Raw genomic sequence first — 17,579 nt, 5'->3', positions numbered from 1 at the left:
AAATTGATATGGAGCAAACTATGGAAAGGTTTATTGCATAAAATGAAATTGCATGGCAAATATAATCATGCATATAGGCTTATGGCAAGACGATGAATTTCAAATATTAGACTTTCAGATAAAACTGAAAGTACCTCCTCAGAAACCATTAATGATAACCGAATCGAAGTTCATAATCAGCATCAGAGCATCAAGACCTGTCATGTCCGTATATTAAACATTTGTTTCTGAATTATGTATGTACTAATCAGTAGAACTTGAAAATAAACTCTGTAGCATTCCTGCATCAAGACCTTTTAGGCCTGTATATTTTAATTTGTACTTAATCATAGGAACATAAAGATATTGAGATACTGTTACAGTCACCTAAAAACGACAGAAAATGCAGCTTAGACAATCCTGAAAAGACAGACCCAATTTCAACATCAGCAAACCAATGAATCAAAGTTGTAGGATCTGGAAACTGAACATTCCTTACGTAAATTTCGAACCTAAACATTATGATCTGGGTCTTCAGTAGTTATATTCGCTGGGTTCGTCACGCAACCTTGCACCCATTGCAGTTATAACAAGCCATGATAATATATGCAAGGTAATATGACGCACATTTTGATCAATGTTTAATATTTTAAATAATACAACAAATTGGGAATTTTATTTAAAACCCATTGAATTAAATGCACCTTCCACACAATTAAATGCACCTCCCATACAATTAAATGCACCTCCCAAACCTTTCTTCTTCAGTTTGTGAGGACAAAGTGTCTGAGGCGATACCAACAGAAGACATGAACCATTCAGCTGAAGAAAGCAAGACCTTGGTCAAAACAAAGAAAGAGTTTGTATGTTGTACTCTCCGTATAGCTGATTACCATCCTTCTATAAATAGTCAATCACTCTAACACAAATTAAAGTGTATGCGTTAGCAAAATAAAACTGATGGGAAATTACCTCAGATCGGAAGGAATGACGAATAGTGCGAATGATGATTCGGAATTAAAAAGTGAGAATATTATTGTTTCATTCAATGCGCAGGGGAACATTTTGGGTAGTTATGTCATTGTTATTGTTGCTGATATTGTCGATTGGCTTTATTTGACGAAACACGTTGGTCATTCATTGTATGCTCACTCCCTGCGGACTCAAGGATGTAGAATATATCCAATGTACTTTCCCTGTACTCCATGTGGACTCAATCATGTAGAATACACCGATGGTACCTACTGAACTTTCAGAAGAACTTTTAGAAGACACCTAACGTACCTTCCTGTAATGGGTTCAGATTCAGGGATGTATACTACACTCACTGTACCCTTCTGCACTCCCTAAGAACTCGTGGATGCTGTATGCGCCCAAAGCGTGTCGCAAGAGTTGACTAATGGAGGCAGTAGCTAAGTGGTGAGCGAGCTTTACCAGTAACTGAATGTACGGATTCAAACCTTACAATCAGATGTACAGGTTCAAACCTTACAATCAGATGTACAGGTTCAAACCTTACAATCAGATATACAGGTTCAAACCTTACAATCAGATAAGTCTGGATAGTTGATGTTGGTGTGTACATAGGCTCGGCGATTTACTCAAATTGCATGCTTTAGCATGCACTATGCAAGTCATCATATCCTACATCATTTATAAGAGACTCTTTCGAACTTGAAAGATGACTGGAGAGTACCTTGACTATATGCAAGGCAGTTTCTTATGATCATTTTATATCATTATAGGATCTTTCAAAACTAAAATGACTGTCAATTTGATTTAATACAAGCTTTTTGAATGTAGACCTTAAAATTTATCTAAATATCGGTATTATTATTATTGCAACCATTGCTTCATCAGACTTCCATTTTCCTAGTTACATAGCGTAGGTTAGATGAATAGTTAAAATTGGAAAATATGATTTAATTTGTTTTCTTCCATTCAAAATACTTCCTAGATTTATGTTTATAATGTATATCGAAAGATCATATGTAACGCATGTAAGTGAACTCGAGCTAACACTTGCCGCTTGAGTATAGATATATAGTTGGTTTAACTGCTTTCGACATACGTCACCAGCAGAGTGCTTATCGTTATACGTATGTTCCACTCAGTATCTAGGAACAAACTCCAGATGGCGGGACGTCAGTATTAATCAGGTACTGCTCATCTGTGATGGCCGTCATATGTTGTCTTTACATCTGAGACAGAGCCAACTAGACGCTCTCTCTCTCTCTCTGTCTCTCTCTGTCTCTGTCTCTCTCTCTCTGTCTCTCTCTCTCTCTCTCTGCGGCCCTGTCCATTGCTTGGACAGCTGTCTGCCGTGCCCTTCCTTTTATTCTCAATACATACTATTCATAAATAAAATTCATGGTAACTACTTTTGAATTACCTTGTAATGATTATTAACCCTATAATAAACACGATTGAACAAATAAATGTGCATGCGGATGTTAGTTTGGGATCAGGAAATTCTGTATTTATATCATCTAGGTAGACAAGACACAACCTAATTCTGAAACAGAGCGGCTTCCATTAGTAGAGATGTCCAAGGACCCTGGTAATCCTGAAGTCAGAAAACTAGATAACATTGCCAGTTCTGGAATAGACACGCTTCCATCTGTAGATGTTTCCGAGGACACCGTGGAATACAAAGTCAACACACAAGTTAACACTAGTTAGTTACAAAATAACGTGGTCGCCGAATATAAAATCACATCTTCCCAGCCAATTGCATATTTTGTGCAAACTGAAATGCATTACATTTTATGAAATATTTGCCACAATTTGTTATAAACATTATCCACTATAGCATCGGTATATTTATACTCAAATTTTGATTTGAGAAGAAATCAATCTTAAACTCACCACTGATATTTTAATGTCTAAAGTGACCTACTGGTGTACAATATAAGTATTAAAGACATTTTCCTATTGAATGGCCAATCAATGAACAAGATAAACGTCATATTATTAAACTTGTTTCTATAACGTGAGCAATTGGTGTAAAGCACAAACGTTGAATGTTTACACTGTTTATATTAGGTTACCTGCTAATGAATATAATAAATGTAAACATTTACACCTTCTATTAAGTGACATATTTTTGTACTTTATATACGTTACAATTTTACACTGGTTTCTAATAAGTGGCTCTGATTTAAAAGTACAGTTTTATTTTGTCTCAGTGTATAGTTGAACAAATTGGCAGTGCCAAACTCTTAGTTGCCAAAGCACACAGCAAATATGGGGTTAATGACAAAGTGAAGTACAAGTATATGATATAGTAACACAGTTCATATCAGACGAATACATGCATTTTAGGACACAAGGGTTAATTTGCGATCTTGGGAAATGTTTATTCAATATCAATCATGTTGTCACTTTCATTTTTGCGTAATAAACATCCACATAGGATGACCTATTTGATGTTTTTAAGTTGTGTATTATTGATACCGTACACCATTAGACTTATGAAACTTTAACAAAACGGATGTCACTTCAGTGCTTTAAGAACATTTAACATACTTAGTCAGTCTGTGTACCTATGGAAATTTAAAAATGTGTATCGATACTTGGCAATATACGAATTTAAAAATGACAAGAATAAGCTGGCATAGCTCTCGATAGAAATATTATTAAATTACTCAAACATTTTATGCAAGCAGAACAATATTAACAATATTTCATATTTTCCAAATAAGGAATGCACTTTCCGAAAATCTAGTGCGATAGGCATGTTTTTCTTGGTTTATTTTCTGTTTTACCCTGTTACAGCTAGTACAATGCATTGTTGTATATCTAAGCCGAGATGCAGATTCTTCCCATGAATGTTGCAATACCATCCGTACTAGAAGCTATTGAATAGTAAATGCAATAAACCAGCCTTCTTCAATCCAAGATTGTCGAGGATATAGGTTGGATGCGCGGTAGCCCCATCTCTTATCACATGTTATCTTAACGTTTATATCATCAGAAATAAATATAAAGGAGAAAACAAATTTTCGTAATAAATTATGTTTCTCTGAAAATACTTTAACACCCTTAATACTTCCCCCATCGTTCCAGCTTACCCGTTTATCCATAGCTCAGGTTAAATCTAAAGACATCTTTCGGAGGCAAAGGGGAGTATTGGCAGTGGTTATTGCCCTTTATCTGTTTGATAGGAGTTCTTCGTCTTTTTGGATGGTAGTACATTGTATCTCTATTGCTAATGTGACCGGGTACATATATTTGAAGAAACGTAATTCATTTAGAACATATGCTTTCTCAATATTTCTAAGAAGATTTATTGAATGTTGCTGGTATCTTGTTATAACACATTTCCCCATAACATGTTAGTTGTCGAGACTAAGTTTATATACTTTCAGACTTTCTGCGATCCTGCCATGACATGTCCATCTTTGCCAGTTTTCGTTATGGGGTCTTTGGGAAAAATACGCGTTAGTTTTCTTTTGGTGGTGTTTGTTTGTGAAAGTAATGGGGTTAGGTTAAAACAATAACCTTTTTCATAACGTTTGGCGGTAATGTACTTAAGATTGTGGAAGTAGCTTTGAAAGTCAGTTGTAAGGATCTTGCTAAGTCTAGTAAGAAAATACAGGTTTCTAAACTATAAGTGAAGTTCAAGACTGCAGACTTTGACTAAATATCCTGGTCATTTAGACCTGTTACTAAATAATATCCAAAATCTACCATGCCCTGATGAGATCTACATAAAGGTTGATTAAATACTTGGCGGACACATGATGTAACGTGCAAGGTACTATTATCTACACGACCACCATGGCGAAATGCTAAGTACTGATATATTGCTACATATTCAAACAATGAAAATATTACAGATATCTGCTGTTTCTAAAATGACTATCCTCATTCTTTAGTGACACCCCCAGAGATCATGTGGATGGATGAAAATGCTCAAAGGTTGTATACAGAGGCACTAACAGCAGGATCAGAGAGGGTCTATAACATACAACTTATGATAATGGGACTTAAATGTGTTGGAAAGAAATCCCTCGCCCGACAACTGCTCGGAGAGGAAGTCAAAGAAAAAGGAAATGAATCAACAGAAGACATCGAGATTCAAGATATGTGTTGTCAAATAGATCCTGGCACAAGAGAATGGAGAAAAAAGACAGGTACGTTTGTTGTCTTAAATTAAATGTGTTGTAAATATATCTTCATTACCTTAGCTAATTGTGTTGCTCTTGTCATTTAATTTATGACAGATAGCTGATTTAAATTTACTATCTGACTTGTTACTTTGCTTTGTGTATATATATATATATACAAAGCAAAGTAACAAGTAACAAATATATATATATATATATATATATATATATATATATATATATATATATATATATATATATATATATATTATCAGAATGAGGGCATATTTTCATCTATACGTCAACATATTTGCAAGTAACAGTAAATCTGTCTACCGTTAGATGCAGTGGACACATTTGAACTACTTTTATTAACTGCAAGACTGATTTAGACCAAATTGATTTATTGAATTCATTTAAAAGATCATACTTTCTCACCACATGACGCAATTATCACCGTTATAGAACCAAAAATCAAATAATTTCTCAAATAAACTTTCATTAGTTGAACAAATAGCAATATAAACAATACAAATATGCTTCCTTTTTTATTCCTTGACGTTGATTGTGAGAAATCTAGACGTAATAGTTAGGTTCGCGATTTCAACCATGGTTAACCTAATAATGTCCTTAGATAGTACACGACAGATTTGACCACATACTTTCATTTATTTTCAAAAACGTTATTTTCATTAATGCCATCAATAAGTATGGTGCATTCGTATTCGATATTTATCTCTCAAAATGTAGTATTGTTCTGTAGAAAGCTTTTGTTTCTAATGTAACATGTATTGCATCTTCATGTTTGTTACTGAGTGTTGTGCATTTTGTTAACTGTATTGTGTATTTTTGTTTGATACATACCCCTGGAAAGGAAATCTGTCCTGTGCAAAATTTATTTTGCAATAATGTTTGACACTTACCTCTCAAAACGTTTTCCATAGTGTGTACAAGGTATTGAGTAGTGTCTAGAATGTATTGTGTATTTAGCAAACATTATCGTGCATATGTATGGATTACTGTGTAGTGTGTTAAATTGAGTATGTATTTTGTACAAAAATGTGTTTTGTGTAGGAAGTAAATGTAGCATATGTAAACTGTATCGTGTATGGTGTAAAACGTATTATATATTCATACTTCATATTTGTCAGATACACGTCCATCAAATGGTCATCGAACAGCTGAAGCCGTTATGAAGCACGTAAATGATTCAACTAGTCTGGATACAGAGATCAGTAAGAGACCGGAAGCTAATAAAATGACGACTTCTTATGAGATCAGTCAATTGGTAGTATCGGACACTGGCATGGGGACACTAGTGCAGCCAGACAGAATGACTAATGATGCCGGTATAATACCTAGCAAAACAATAAAAATCTCATTACATGAACAAAATACACAATCTTCTAACCTTGAGGAAAAGTCCTCCAGCAGAAAACTAAATTCAGAAAAGTATTCCTCGAACGAGGCACGAGACATATTGGCTACTGATGCCAATATATCTCCGAGCAGAACACACCTACCTTCATTACGTGGGGAACAATCACAACCTTACGTAGCTGAGGTACAGAGCTCATCCCGTGCGAAGGAAAAAAGTCTTTATTATAAAATCGACAAAGGCATCCAGAATGCAGATAGTGATAAACAATGCTCTTATTTAGATTTAACAAATCAGAAACAATGCCAGCACGTGAATAGTATGCAAGGGGAAATTACGAAGCATGTTCAAATCAAAAAGCCTTTCCCCACCTCCATGAAAACAACATGTAACATTACTTTGCTGGATTCTGCTGGTGAGGTTTTGTCTTACATAACCCAGCATGCCTTCATGTCTAGAAGAATGATGTACATCATTTTGACCAACTTGAGCTTGTCCTTATCTGATACAGTTAATGATGACATTTTGAAGATACTTGCTGAAAGAGATGAGATCTGCACTATAAAAGGTATGGTCTTGTAATGATATATATACATATTACAACACATTAAAAAACATGGCTTTTAAGTTCTTGTAATTATATATATATATATATATATATATATATATATATATATATATATATATATATATATATATGTTACTACACATTTAAAAAACATGGTTTTTGAGGTCTTGTAATTATATATATATATATATATATATATATATATATATATATATATATATATATATATATATATATATATATATATATATTACCACACATTAAAAACATGGCTTTTAAGGTCCAGTTACAAAGCAACTGATATAATAATAATATTGTTGGTATATCAAGTTGAGATACATGGCGCATTACCACCCATTTCCAGTGTTTGAGGTGTAGGCTATCGCTTCTACTCTCTACATCGATGAAGACTTTCCACCGTTAAATCATTAGCGACTTCAGAAAAAAAACCAGACAAGCTATTAATAACCACCGTTTTCAAAATAATTAAAACATGTTTTTTTCTCTCTATATCATGCACACGTGTAAAATATGTGGAAATCCGTGTACTGAGAGAAAAAAAAGAATTTGTACCTAATGAAGCAATTGAAATTGAACTTAAATCAGGTAACCTACGTTGTTTAGATAGTCCTAACGGTCAGGTGCACACGTTTCATTCGATTTAGATACATTGTTCATAATAGAAACGAAGTAAAGTCGCAATAACCGGTCGAGCCTGTACTGCAAATTGCTTGGTTAGGAGGCACAAACTTACTGTACTATATGGCTGTCATTATTATTATAATATTATACATATATTTAATGATAAAATGTCCGAAACCCACCAACACCTTTATATCTTACTGTGTTGCTTTGTACGGCAGCAGACTAATCGACCTACAAAGACACATCAGAATGGATACTTGACACTAATCCTATATGGTATGCCTTCCACGACCAAGCCACCGCCACATCTCCCTCTCGTTCTCTCTCTTATTTGATGTGTCGTCATATCATATTTACTGCTGTCCCTCCCTACCTTCCTCCCTCCTTCTCTCTGTCTCTGTCTCTGTCTCTCTCTCTCTCTCTCTCTCTCTCAACTGAGGATAATTCTGGAACTATGATGATGGTACATTTTACAGTCATACGGACCAACGGAAAGGTGCAAGGTAGAATTGGAGTACAGAAACAATTGTATGGTCAGTAGCAACGTTAATTAAATCATCCTAATGACTTAAATCAGCTGTAAATACATTTCAATGTTTGAATTACATCTTGTTGGTTCGTCATTTAGCTTAGTCTGTATTTCCCACTCTTTTCATTATGCCTCCAGGAAGGAAATGAATGGCTTCGAGTTCAGAGTTGAAGAATGTAACCATATTGTGTTTTTAATGCTCTACTGTCTTCATTTAAGCCATATATTATCTCGCAGTCATAAGTGTGTCTTCTATTTATTTAATCAAAAGGAATGAAAAATAAAAGTTCAGAAAAGAAAAGAAGCAACTTATCAGTATTGCAGTGAGGACTATCATAGCCGCAAATGGTAAAACATATATTTTTATAGGACGTACTGCGCAAAGTTCATTCTCTATGTAAAAAAAAATTACCTCTAGTCTATCGTAACTCCGGTTTAATACTAATATGTGTATTAGTGTATGATACAAATAAAATATATGTACATTAGATACGCTGTATCAGCGACATACATACATACATACATACATACATACATACATACATACATACATACATACACACACATACATACATACATACATACATACATATATACATACATACATACATACACACACACATACATACATACATACATACATACATACATACATACATACATACATACATACATACATGCATACATACATACATACATATATACATTATATATATTCAGAGTACAGGACACAGTCTGGTTCCTGGTTTTATTTCTATTTTTATTAAAGAACTTTAATAATTTTAGTATTTTGCTCGCTATACCACTGGGTTGTGACATTACACGAATCCATATCACGAGATCACATAATTTCATCACGTGACGTGAAAAGAATAATAACAAATGCAAACTCTTAATTTTGTCTTTTCACATCTTTGATCGAAACTGAGCATTGATTTATAGTTTCTAATTCATTTTCTTCACTGTTTTTCTTTAACTATTGTTAATAATGTTAATATTTGTAGTCATTGTATTCATTAGTTGTTTTAGTAGTAATAATATCAGTAGTACTTATATTAGTAACAGTAGACGCAGTTGTATTAGTAATATTAGTCAAACAGAAAGTTAATTCTATCTTGTTTGTGTTCTTTCAGAACGCCTAGTTTACTGGTTCAATTCAATTTTTTCTCGCCTCTTCGTGTCTTCTGATTACAAGTCACATATGGAAGTCAACGAGAAGAAACAAAGGCAAAGTAGTGAAAGAGACCAGGACAATACCAGGTCTTGTCCACCCATTATTCTTGTTGGAACACATGTGGACAAAATTCATCAGGTATACAAGTTTGTTGTTATCGAGCACAACAATGGTGATACTGGACAATAGGTTTAAGATTCAATCCAATCCATCATCAACTATGTTAGTAGCGTTAATCACGTCCATTCACTAATAAGTTCACAGATGTTATATAGTCCATCTACTGTTTAGTTAGCAGACTGGTTCCAGTTTATTCATTTGTAAGTTATCCGATATTATCCAATCCGTTCACTGTTAAGTAGGCATCCTTAGATTCGGTGTGTTAATAATTTAAATATTTTTAATATGTAGCTGGAATTAGTGCGCTATTTGATATATCGAATGCAAGTTTGTATTTTGCAAAATGTTTCTAACACGCAACATAATTTCTTGTTTTCTTATTGACTAAAATGGGTTTTAATGATTTTCTAACATTTTGTAGGAATCAATAAACAAGCAGAAAGAATCTTATTTTCAAGAAATAAGAAAAACGATAAAAGACGAGCCAATTAGTCGTTATCTGGTTGACGAAGACTTTGCCATCAACAATCTAGCATCCGATTCCACAATAAATAAGTTTAAATCCAAAATATTTGAAGTGGTCCAAAAACAAGAGTACTGGGGAGAAGAAATTCCAACTCGCTGGATACGCCTTGAAAGAGAATTGAAGCTGTTAAAAAAGACAGAAAAACAGGTAGTGTATACGCTTTAAGAAACTTCAGCTGATTTGTGCTGTATGCATAATATATGTCATTATATATAAGTAAATCGTGTATAGAGAGTTATCATATTGAAATGCTATCTAAATCACGATACTAAACAACTGAACTTGTCATGCCAACGACGAAAGTGATTTTACTTTTCTCTAGGTTATGTTATTTGACGTAGTTTTAGAAAAGATATTTAAATAAGGCAACATTTATACATTTGCTTTCCTTAAAAATGCCAAATCTTTGTAATGAATCTATCTATCATTATTATTATTTTTGCGATGATATCAATTTATCGCATTTTTGAAGATGTGTCTTAGGAAACTTCAGACTAAACTTTTAGATTGTATTACTAGTTATTCCTGACTATTGCATTCAAACAAGAACATTTTACTTTAGCACATCGTTACATGTAGCGTACCATATCATTTATTACATGACATTTTGCACCACATACATAACATGCCATTGTAAGTACATTCGTGCCATGTAATATTTAGTAAATCCAAACCGTATTAGTTTGGCACATATCTACGATGTCATTTTTATTGATGTGATTATTATGATGGGCAGGTCATCGAATACGCTGATGTAGAGATGCTTAACGATTCCCTCCAAAACAGAATTGAGCGTCCAGAGGAACTCGAGCTATTTCTAAAATTCGAACATGATATTGGGAATATCGTATTCTTCAAGTAAGGAAGATTATGTCTCACACCTGGACATTTCTATTGTATCTTGTCTTTGCTCTCGTTTGATTTCAGAAACAAAATGATTACGAGACGCATGATAATGGATGTAATATATGATTGTCTTTGTTAAAATCAAAACAATGTGGAGCGCAAATCCTATAATGAAATGCATGTTCATATACCAAACTTAAGATTAAACTTTGGAAAATACTTTTATGAAACCACAATTAAACGTCATATTAAAAATTATAAAACACCTTTTTGTGTTTAACCTGTTTCATTTACATTTTCTTTGTTTTATTGGCTTTTGTTTTATTTTGTGCAGCACGGAGCGTCTCCGACACAAACTTGTTCTTGATCCTGAACTCTTGATTAGTGGACTGACCACTTTCATTACATCTGAAAAGTTCATTAAGACACGTCAAGAGTTGGCAGACAAGTGGTCTGAGTTTAAGAGAAATGGGCGACTTGCAAGAAGATTCATAGGTATTAATACATGATTTATGTACCAGGCGTCTTGCAAGAAGATTCATAGGTATTAATACATTAGTTGTATACCAGAAGATTAACAAGAACATTCATAGGCATTAATATATTAGTTGTTAACCAACGTCAAACACTGGCGCGATTCCAGCTAGAAGTCATATGTTTACCCCAATCAATGCAAGACTTCAGATTTCACACTCTGCCCAATATGTATGAACCGCACATCTGCATGGTTTCTCTTCATTATTTATCCGTACCGACAGCAGTGTACTCCGTAGAAACTATACAACTATCCCTTAACACATGGTACCATTTTAACTAAGCCACCTTAGGCCAGTAAAAATATGGTTCCCAGGTACATTTTAAGACCTGCCAACCCTGACGAGACCGTCTCAGTAAGGCAGTTGATTTTGTTCCCGTACTATTGACGAGTTTTCAGTAAGATGTATGAAAATATCAATAAGTGCGATTGTAAAGCTGTAAAACGTAATTAAAAGTTCGACGCATCAACGATAAACATTATGTTTAACCGAAAAGTTTGTAAAGTACGTGTAGACTTTATTTACCACTAGTACAGTTGCACAAACTCTAGTTCCAAACCCTATGCAGTTCAATGGCTTGTTGCTATCTCTCAACTTGACATAATTCTTGGAAATTCATTTCCATTTCACATGATGACAGCAATCATCTCTCCCGCCGCGAGACATACTTAAATTGGCACGTGATGTCTAACAAACGTATGTGTGTCCTATCCAGCTTTTATTCACAAGAATCTGAATAACTCTTCCATTAGTTCCGTGTTGATTATTAACACTTTTCAAGAAGCTTATTGTCCCCATAACATGCACAAAATTCTGAACGCCATTTTAAAAAATTCTGCAATCAACAGTTTGATCATGCAGACGCTTCGCATGAACAAATATATGCAGTTTAAAGCGTCTAGTTGCCGCTGTTAAATTAGTCTGATCCCCTGACTAATTTCCCGAAGTCTAAGATGAAACCCGGATCCAAATAAAGCGTGGAAGAACCTATTTTCCGGATTTTTCGGCTTAGATATTTTTTCCGTAGTTCTTGCTAGTATGCCATAATCCGTATTTTAAGGATAATTTTCGTAAGACTTACGGCAAAATCGTAGGAGTTGGCAGGTCTGCATTTCGCACATTAATAGGGACTTTGTTATTCGAGGGTCTCTCATTCGGTTTAGACCTAAATTCACTACCAGTGAACCATGGCATCATGGAAACTTATTAACCCGTTACTCCATGACGTTTGCTCCTAGTAATTGGCTAATTATTTCCGGCAGAGGAATATTAATATTGCACGGAATTCCAATAATTAGGCAATTAATCAAAAATCCTAAGAATTCTTTAAAGCGGTGCGTTATAACCAAATGCGCATACTCCAAATGTATTACCATTGTTATTAATACACTAGTTCACTACCAGTCTTGCTATGAATGTCTAGTTTGCGTTAAAACTGATTATTCAAACAGATCTAGCGACCTTACTACATGGAACTAACAAAAATGTAAATGTTCATTTAAATACAATCTTGATATAAAATATATATGACAAAGTAATACAAGGTCTAGTTTAGCCATTTTGGAGACAAAGCATATGTCCTTGATCTGTCAACACCAATGGAACCTGTTTCGCTCATTCCTTGCAGCTAGATTATTTTGGTAATTCAATTAAGTTTTGAATTCTAATGTAGGTGTTTATTATATCTTACCATCTCACTTAAAATGATAATGTTAGAGTAAGTCATTAAGTAATCATCGATGTTTCTGTTACATTAAAGAAGGTGTTCTGGCAAGTTGTTATAAACGTAATTTTGTGATTGTATTTTTCTAGCTTATTGTTCATTAGCGACCAAGAAACATAAGCCAACAAAATAAGTTATAGTTAGGCCCCCTTAGTATTAGTAGACAATCGGCCAACAACACAGTTTTAAGGTGAGACACATTTAGCAGATAAACGGCCAACAACACAGTTGTAAGGTGAAACACGCTTAGCAGAAAATGAGCCAACAAAGCAGTTTTATAGTTAGGCTCTTTATATTAGTAAACAATCGGTCAACAGCACAGTTTTAAGGTGAGACACAGTAGACAATCGGCCAACAATATAATTTTAAGTGAGACACACTTAGTAGACAATAGGCCAACAACACAGTTCTAACGTAAGACACGCTTAGCAGACAATGAGTCAACAAAACAGTTTAATAGTTAGGCACATTTAGTATTAGTAGACAATCGGCCAACAACACAGCTTTAAGGTGAGACACACTTACTAGAAAATGAGCCAACAACATAGTTTATAGTTATACCCAACTTAGTGTTGGTAGACAATCGGCCAACAACAGTTTTAAGGTGAGACACACTTAGTAGACAATCGGCCAAAAACACAGCTTCAGGGTGAAACACACTTAATAGATAATCGGCCAAAACAACAGTGTTAGGGTGAAACACACTAGGTAGACAATTGGCCAACAAGACAGTTTTAAGGTGAGACAAACTTACAAGACTATGATACAACAACACAGTTTTATAGTCACGCACACTTAGCATTAGTAGATAATCGGCCAACAAAACATTTTTAAGGTGAAACACACTTAGTATACATCTGGCCAATAAAAACAGTTTTATAGTTAGGCTCATTTAGTATTAGTAGACAATCGGCCAACAAAACATTTTTAAGGTGAAACACACGTAGTATACATCTAGCCAATAAAAACAGTTTTATAGTCAGGCACACTTAGTATTAGTAGACAATCGGCCAACAAAACATTTTTAAGGTGAAACACACGTAGTATACATCTAGCCAATAAAAGCAGTTTTATAGCTAGGAACACTTAGTATTAGTAGACAATTGGCCAACAAATCATTTTTAAGGTGAAACACACGTAGTATACATCTAGCCAATAAAAACAGTTTTATAGTTAGGCTCATTTAGTATTAGTAGACAATTGGCTAACAACACAGTTCTAAGGTGAGACACGCTTAGCAGACAATTAGCCAACAAAGCAGTTTTATAGTTAAGCTCTTAGTATTTGAAAACAATCGGCCAACAACACAGTTTTAAGGTGAGACACAGTAGACAATCGGCCAACAACACAATTTTAAGGTGAGACACACTTAGTAGACCATAATCCAACAACACAGTTCTAAGGTAAGACACGCTCAGCAGACAAGGAGCCAACAAAACTGTTTAATAGTTAGGCACACTTGTTATTATTAAGGTGAGACACACTTACTAGAAAATGAGCCAACAATATAGTTTATAGTTATACCCAACTTAGTGTTGGTAGGCAATCGGCCAGCAACAGTTTTAAGGTGAGACACACTTAGTAGACAATCGGCCAACAACATAGTTTCAGGGTGAGACACACGTAGTAGACAATTGGCCAACAACACAGTTTTAAGGTGAGACACACTTACTAGACAATGAGACAACATCACAGTTTTATAGTCAGGCACACTTAGTATTAGTAGACAATCGGCCATCAAAACATTTTTAAGGTGAATCACACTTAGTAGACAAAGAGCCAATAAAAACAGTTTTATAGCTAGGCACACTTAGTTTTAGTAGACAATCGGCCAACAAAACATTTTAAGGTGAAACACACATAGTATACATCTAGCCGATAAAAACAGTTTTATAGTTAGGCTCATTTAGTATTAGTAGACAATTGGTAAACAACACAGTTCTAAGGTGAGACACGCTTAGCAGACAACGAGCTAACAAAACAGCTTTATAGTTAAGCACACTTAGTATTAGTAGACAATCGGCCAACAAAACAGTTTTAAGGTGAAGCACACTTAGTAGACAATCGGCCAACAACACAGTTTTAAGGTGAGACACCATTAGTAGTAAATGAGTCAGCGACATAGATTATAGTTAGGCCCAACTTAGCATTAGTAGACAATCGGCTAACAACACAGTTTTAACTTGAGACATACTTAGTAGACAATCGGCCGACAACACAGTTTTAAGATGAGACACTTAGTAGATAATCGGCCAACACCAAAGTGTTAAGGTGAGACACATTTAGTAGAAAATGAGCCAACAACACAGTTTTAAGGTGATACACACTTAGTAGATAATCGGCCAGCAACACAGTTTAAGGTGAGACGCAGTAGACAACGAGCCAACAAAACATTTTCATAGATAAGCACACTTAGTATTAGTAGACAATCGGCCAACAACACAGTTTTAAGGTGGGACACACCTAGTAGAAAATGAGCCAACAACATAGTTTTAAGGTGAGATACACTTAGTAGACAATCGGCCAGCAACACAGTTTTAAGGTGAAACACACATAGCATACATCTAGCCAATAAAAACAGTTTTATAGTTAGGCTCACTTAGTATTATTAGACAACGGGCTTACAACAGTTTTATAAAATAAAACAGTTTTATAGTGAGACATACTTAGTAGACAATAAGCCAGCAACACAGGTTTTTAGTTAGGCACAATTAGTATAAGTAGACATTCAGCCAACAACAGTTTTATAGTTAGACGCATTTATTAGTAGTGGAAAATCAGCGAACAATACAGTTGTATAGTGAGTCACGTTTAGCATTAATATACATTTGGACAACACAATAGTTTTATACTTAGGCATGTGTATCATTATTAGACATGAGCGAACAGCACATTTTTATAGTGAGACACACTTAGTATTTGTAGACAATCAGACAACAACACGGTTTAATAGTGAGACATATTTAGTATTATTAGACGATCAACCAGCAACACTGTTTTACAATTAGACCCACTTAGTATTTGTAGACAATCAGCCAACAACACAGTTGTATAGTTAGTCACACTTGATATCAGCAGACAATCAGAACAACACGGTTGTATAGTTAAGCAAACTTATTATTAGCGGACTATCAGCCAACAAGACAGTTGTATAGTGAGACATACTTAGCATTTGTAAACAGTCAGCCAACAACAAAATTTTATAGCTAGACGTACATTGTATTCCAGTCGTGTTTATGGAATAAATCATATACAACCCGTGTTCCACAGCAGCCAAATGAAAGTCGTAATAAACACAGATCATTTCATAACTTTCAGTCAGCGGGAGGAGTCCTAGTTGTTTTTATTTTGATAGGCATTCAAGATATCATACTCACCTTAGGGGCTTTACATTAAATTTCAGATATTTCATGCTTACACTACATGGAGTAATTCAAATACAAATTAGCAGTTATTAAGTTATGAACTCGGCTAATCATCCGCAGGTGAGGACGGTACACGATCAGGTAAGCATGAATACTTCTTCAATAATCGACTGATATGGTATATTGTCAACGAGAGTCGCACACCGTGCACACACGTTTTGATGTTAGAGGTTTCACACAGTGGATTGTACATTCAATAGACTGCAGAAACACTTCAGTTATCCAAATATCTAGATTTTCTTCTGTATGATGAGTTTTCGTGCACATCTTGCCGTTTAACAATAACAGTTGGTCGTAACATATTATATTGAAAACCTACTGCAAGTTCACGCAAAAATGGTTCTAATGATCACTATAATTATCTTTATTGTGGAAAATGTGTTTAATTAATGATATAATGCTTATTGCCCATCTGTTACCATGCCAACAGGAGAGTTCCAATGAAAGCTTCTTCATATTCATATATAATGTATCAACCAACCAAAGACTATACATATACATATATAATGTACCAAATAACGATTATTCACATACATATGCAATATACCAAAGAAAGGATATTTGTTTACATATATAATGTGCCAAATAACGAGTATTCACATACATATATAATATACCAAAGAAAGGATATTTGTTTGCCGAAATAATGTACCAATTAAAGACTATTCGTATACATATTGAATGTATCAAATAGCGACTATTCGTATACATATATTATGTATCAAAGAAAGACTAAATCCTCAGAAAGTAATACTTATTACAGATTTGCTGTGGTCACATCACCCTGGTCTTCATGAACATCGAGAGCACCTATTGAAGGTAATGGAAAGGATTAATATCATTGCAGGACCTCTATGGGATGAGGAGAACAAAGAAGTAAGCAACCTCTCTCAACGACGTATTCTAGGTCTTGAATAGGAAAAGTCTTCACTCAACAAATTACTAATATCAGTTTACTTGTTTATATGAACAGTCTGCTAGAGTGGTTTAGTTCACGTTTTACTTTTCGTAAACATACA

General features: G+C 34.5%; 2 protein-coding genes across 2 annotated transcripts in view; both read left to right on the top strand.

Moving 5' to 3' along the window:
• The window catches only part of LOC149789664 (uncharacterized), a 55,230-nt gene extending 48,442 nt beyond the window's left edge, over positions 1-6,788 (top strand). The window contains exons 12-16 of the mRNA XM_089973089.1: positions 748-842; positions 2,473-2,656; positions 4,860-5,117; positions 6,242-6,670; positions 6,766-6,788. Of these exons, the coding sequence (XP_089829215.1) occupies positions 748-842; positions 2,473-2,656; positions 4,860-5,117; positions 6,242-6,670; positions 6,766-6,788 (989 nt within the window). The remainder of the gene's footprint in view (positions 1-747; positions 843-2,472; positions 2,657-4,859; positions 5,118-6,241; positions 6,671-6,765) is intronic.
• Positions 6,789-6,878: 90 nt separating this feature from the next.
• Positions 6,879-17,563, top strand: LOC149789663 (putative serine/threonine-protein kinase pats1). Its single transcript, XM_089971678.1, has 6 exons — positions 6,879-7,036; positions 9,344-9,522; positions 9,926-10,177; positions 10,767-10,888; positions 11,211-11,371; positions 17,324-17,563. The coding sequence occupies exons 1-6, from the start codon at positions 6,919-6,921 to the stop codon at positions 17,476-17,478; spliced, it is 987 nt and encodes a 328-aa protein (XP_089827804.1). The 5' UTR covers positions 6,879-6,918; the 3' UTR covers positions 17,479-17,563.
• Positions 17,564-17,579: the final 16 nt, after the last annotated feature.

The sequence above is a fragment of the Sinohyriopsis cumingii genome, chromosome 10 (genome assembly GCF_028554795.1).
Source record: "Sinohyriopsis cumingii isolate HCF-2022 chromosome 10, ASM2855479v2, whole genome shotgun sequence".
NCBI classification, from domain to species: Eukaryota; Metazoa; Mollusca; class Bivalvia; order Unionida; family Unionidae; genus Sinohyriopsis; species Sinohyriopsis cumingii.
Note: the sequence above shows the minus strand (reverse complement) of the source record. Positions and strands in the feature narration are given on the sequence as shown.

What these genes read in the sequence shown, in the direction of transcription:
- LOC149789663 (XM_089971678.1), top strand. Translation starts at nt 6,919, where the DNA reads ATGTCTAGAAGAATGATGTACATCATTTTGACCAACTTGAGCTTGTCC. An exon ending in ATGTGGACAAAATTCATCAG is followed by an intron (nt 9,523 to 9,925) that starts GTATACAAGTTT and finishes AACATTTTGTAG; the next exon opens with GAATCAATAAACAAGCAGAA. An exon ending in GGGAATATCGTATTCTTCAA is followed by an intron (nt 10,889 to 11,210) that starts GTAAGGAAGATT and finishes TATTTTGTGCAG; the next exon opens with CACGGAGCGTCTCCGACACA.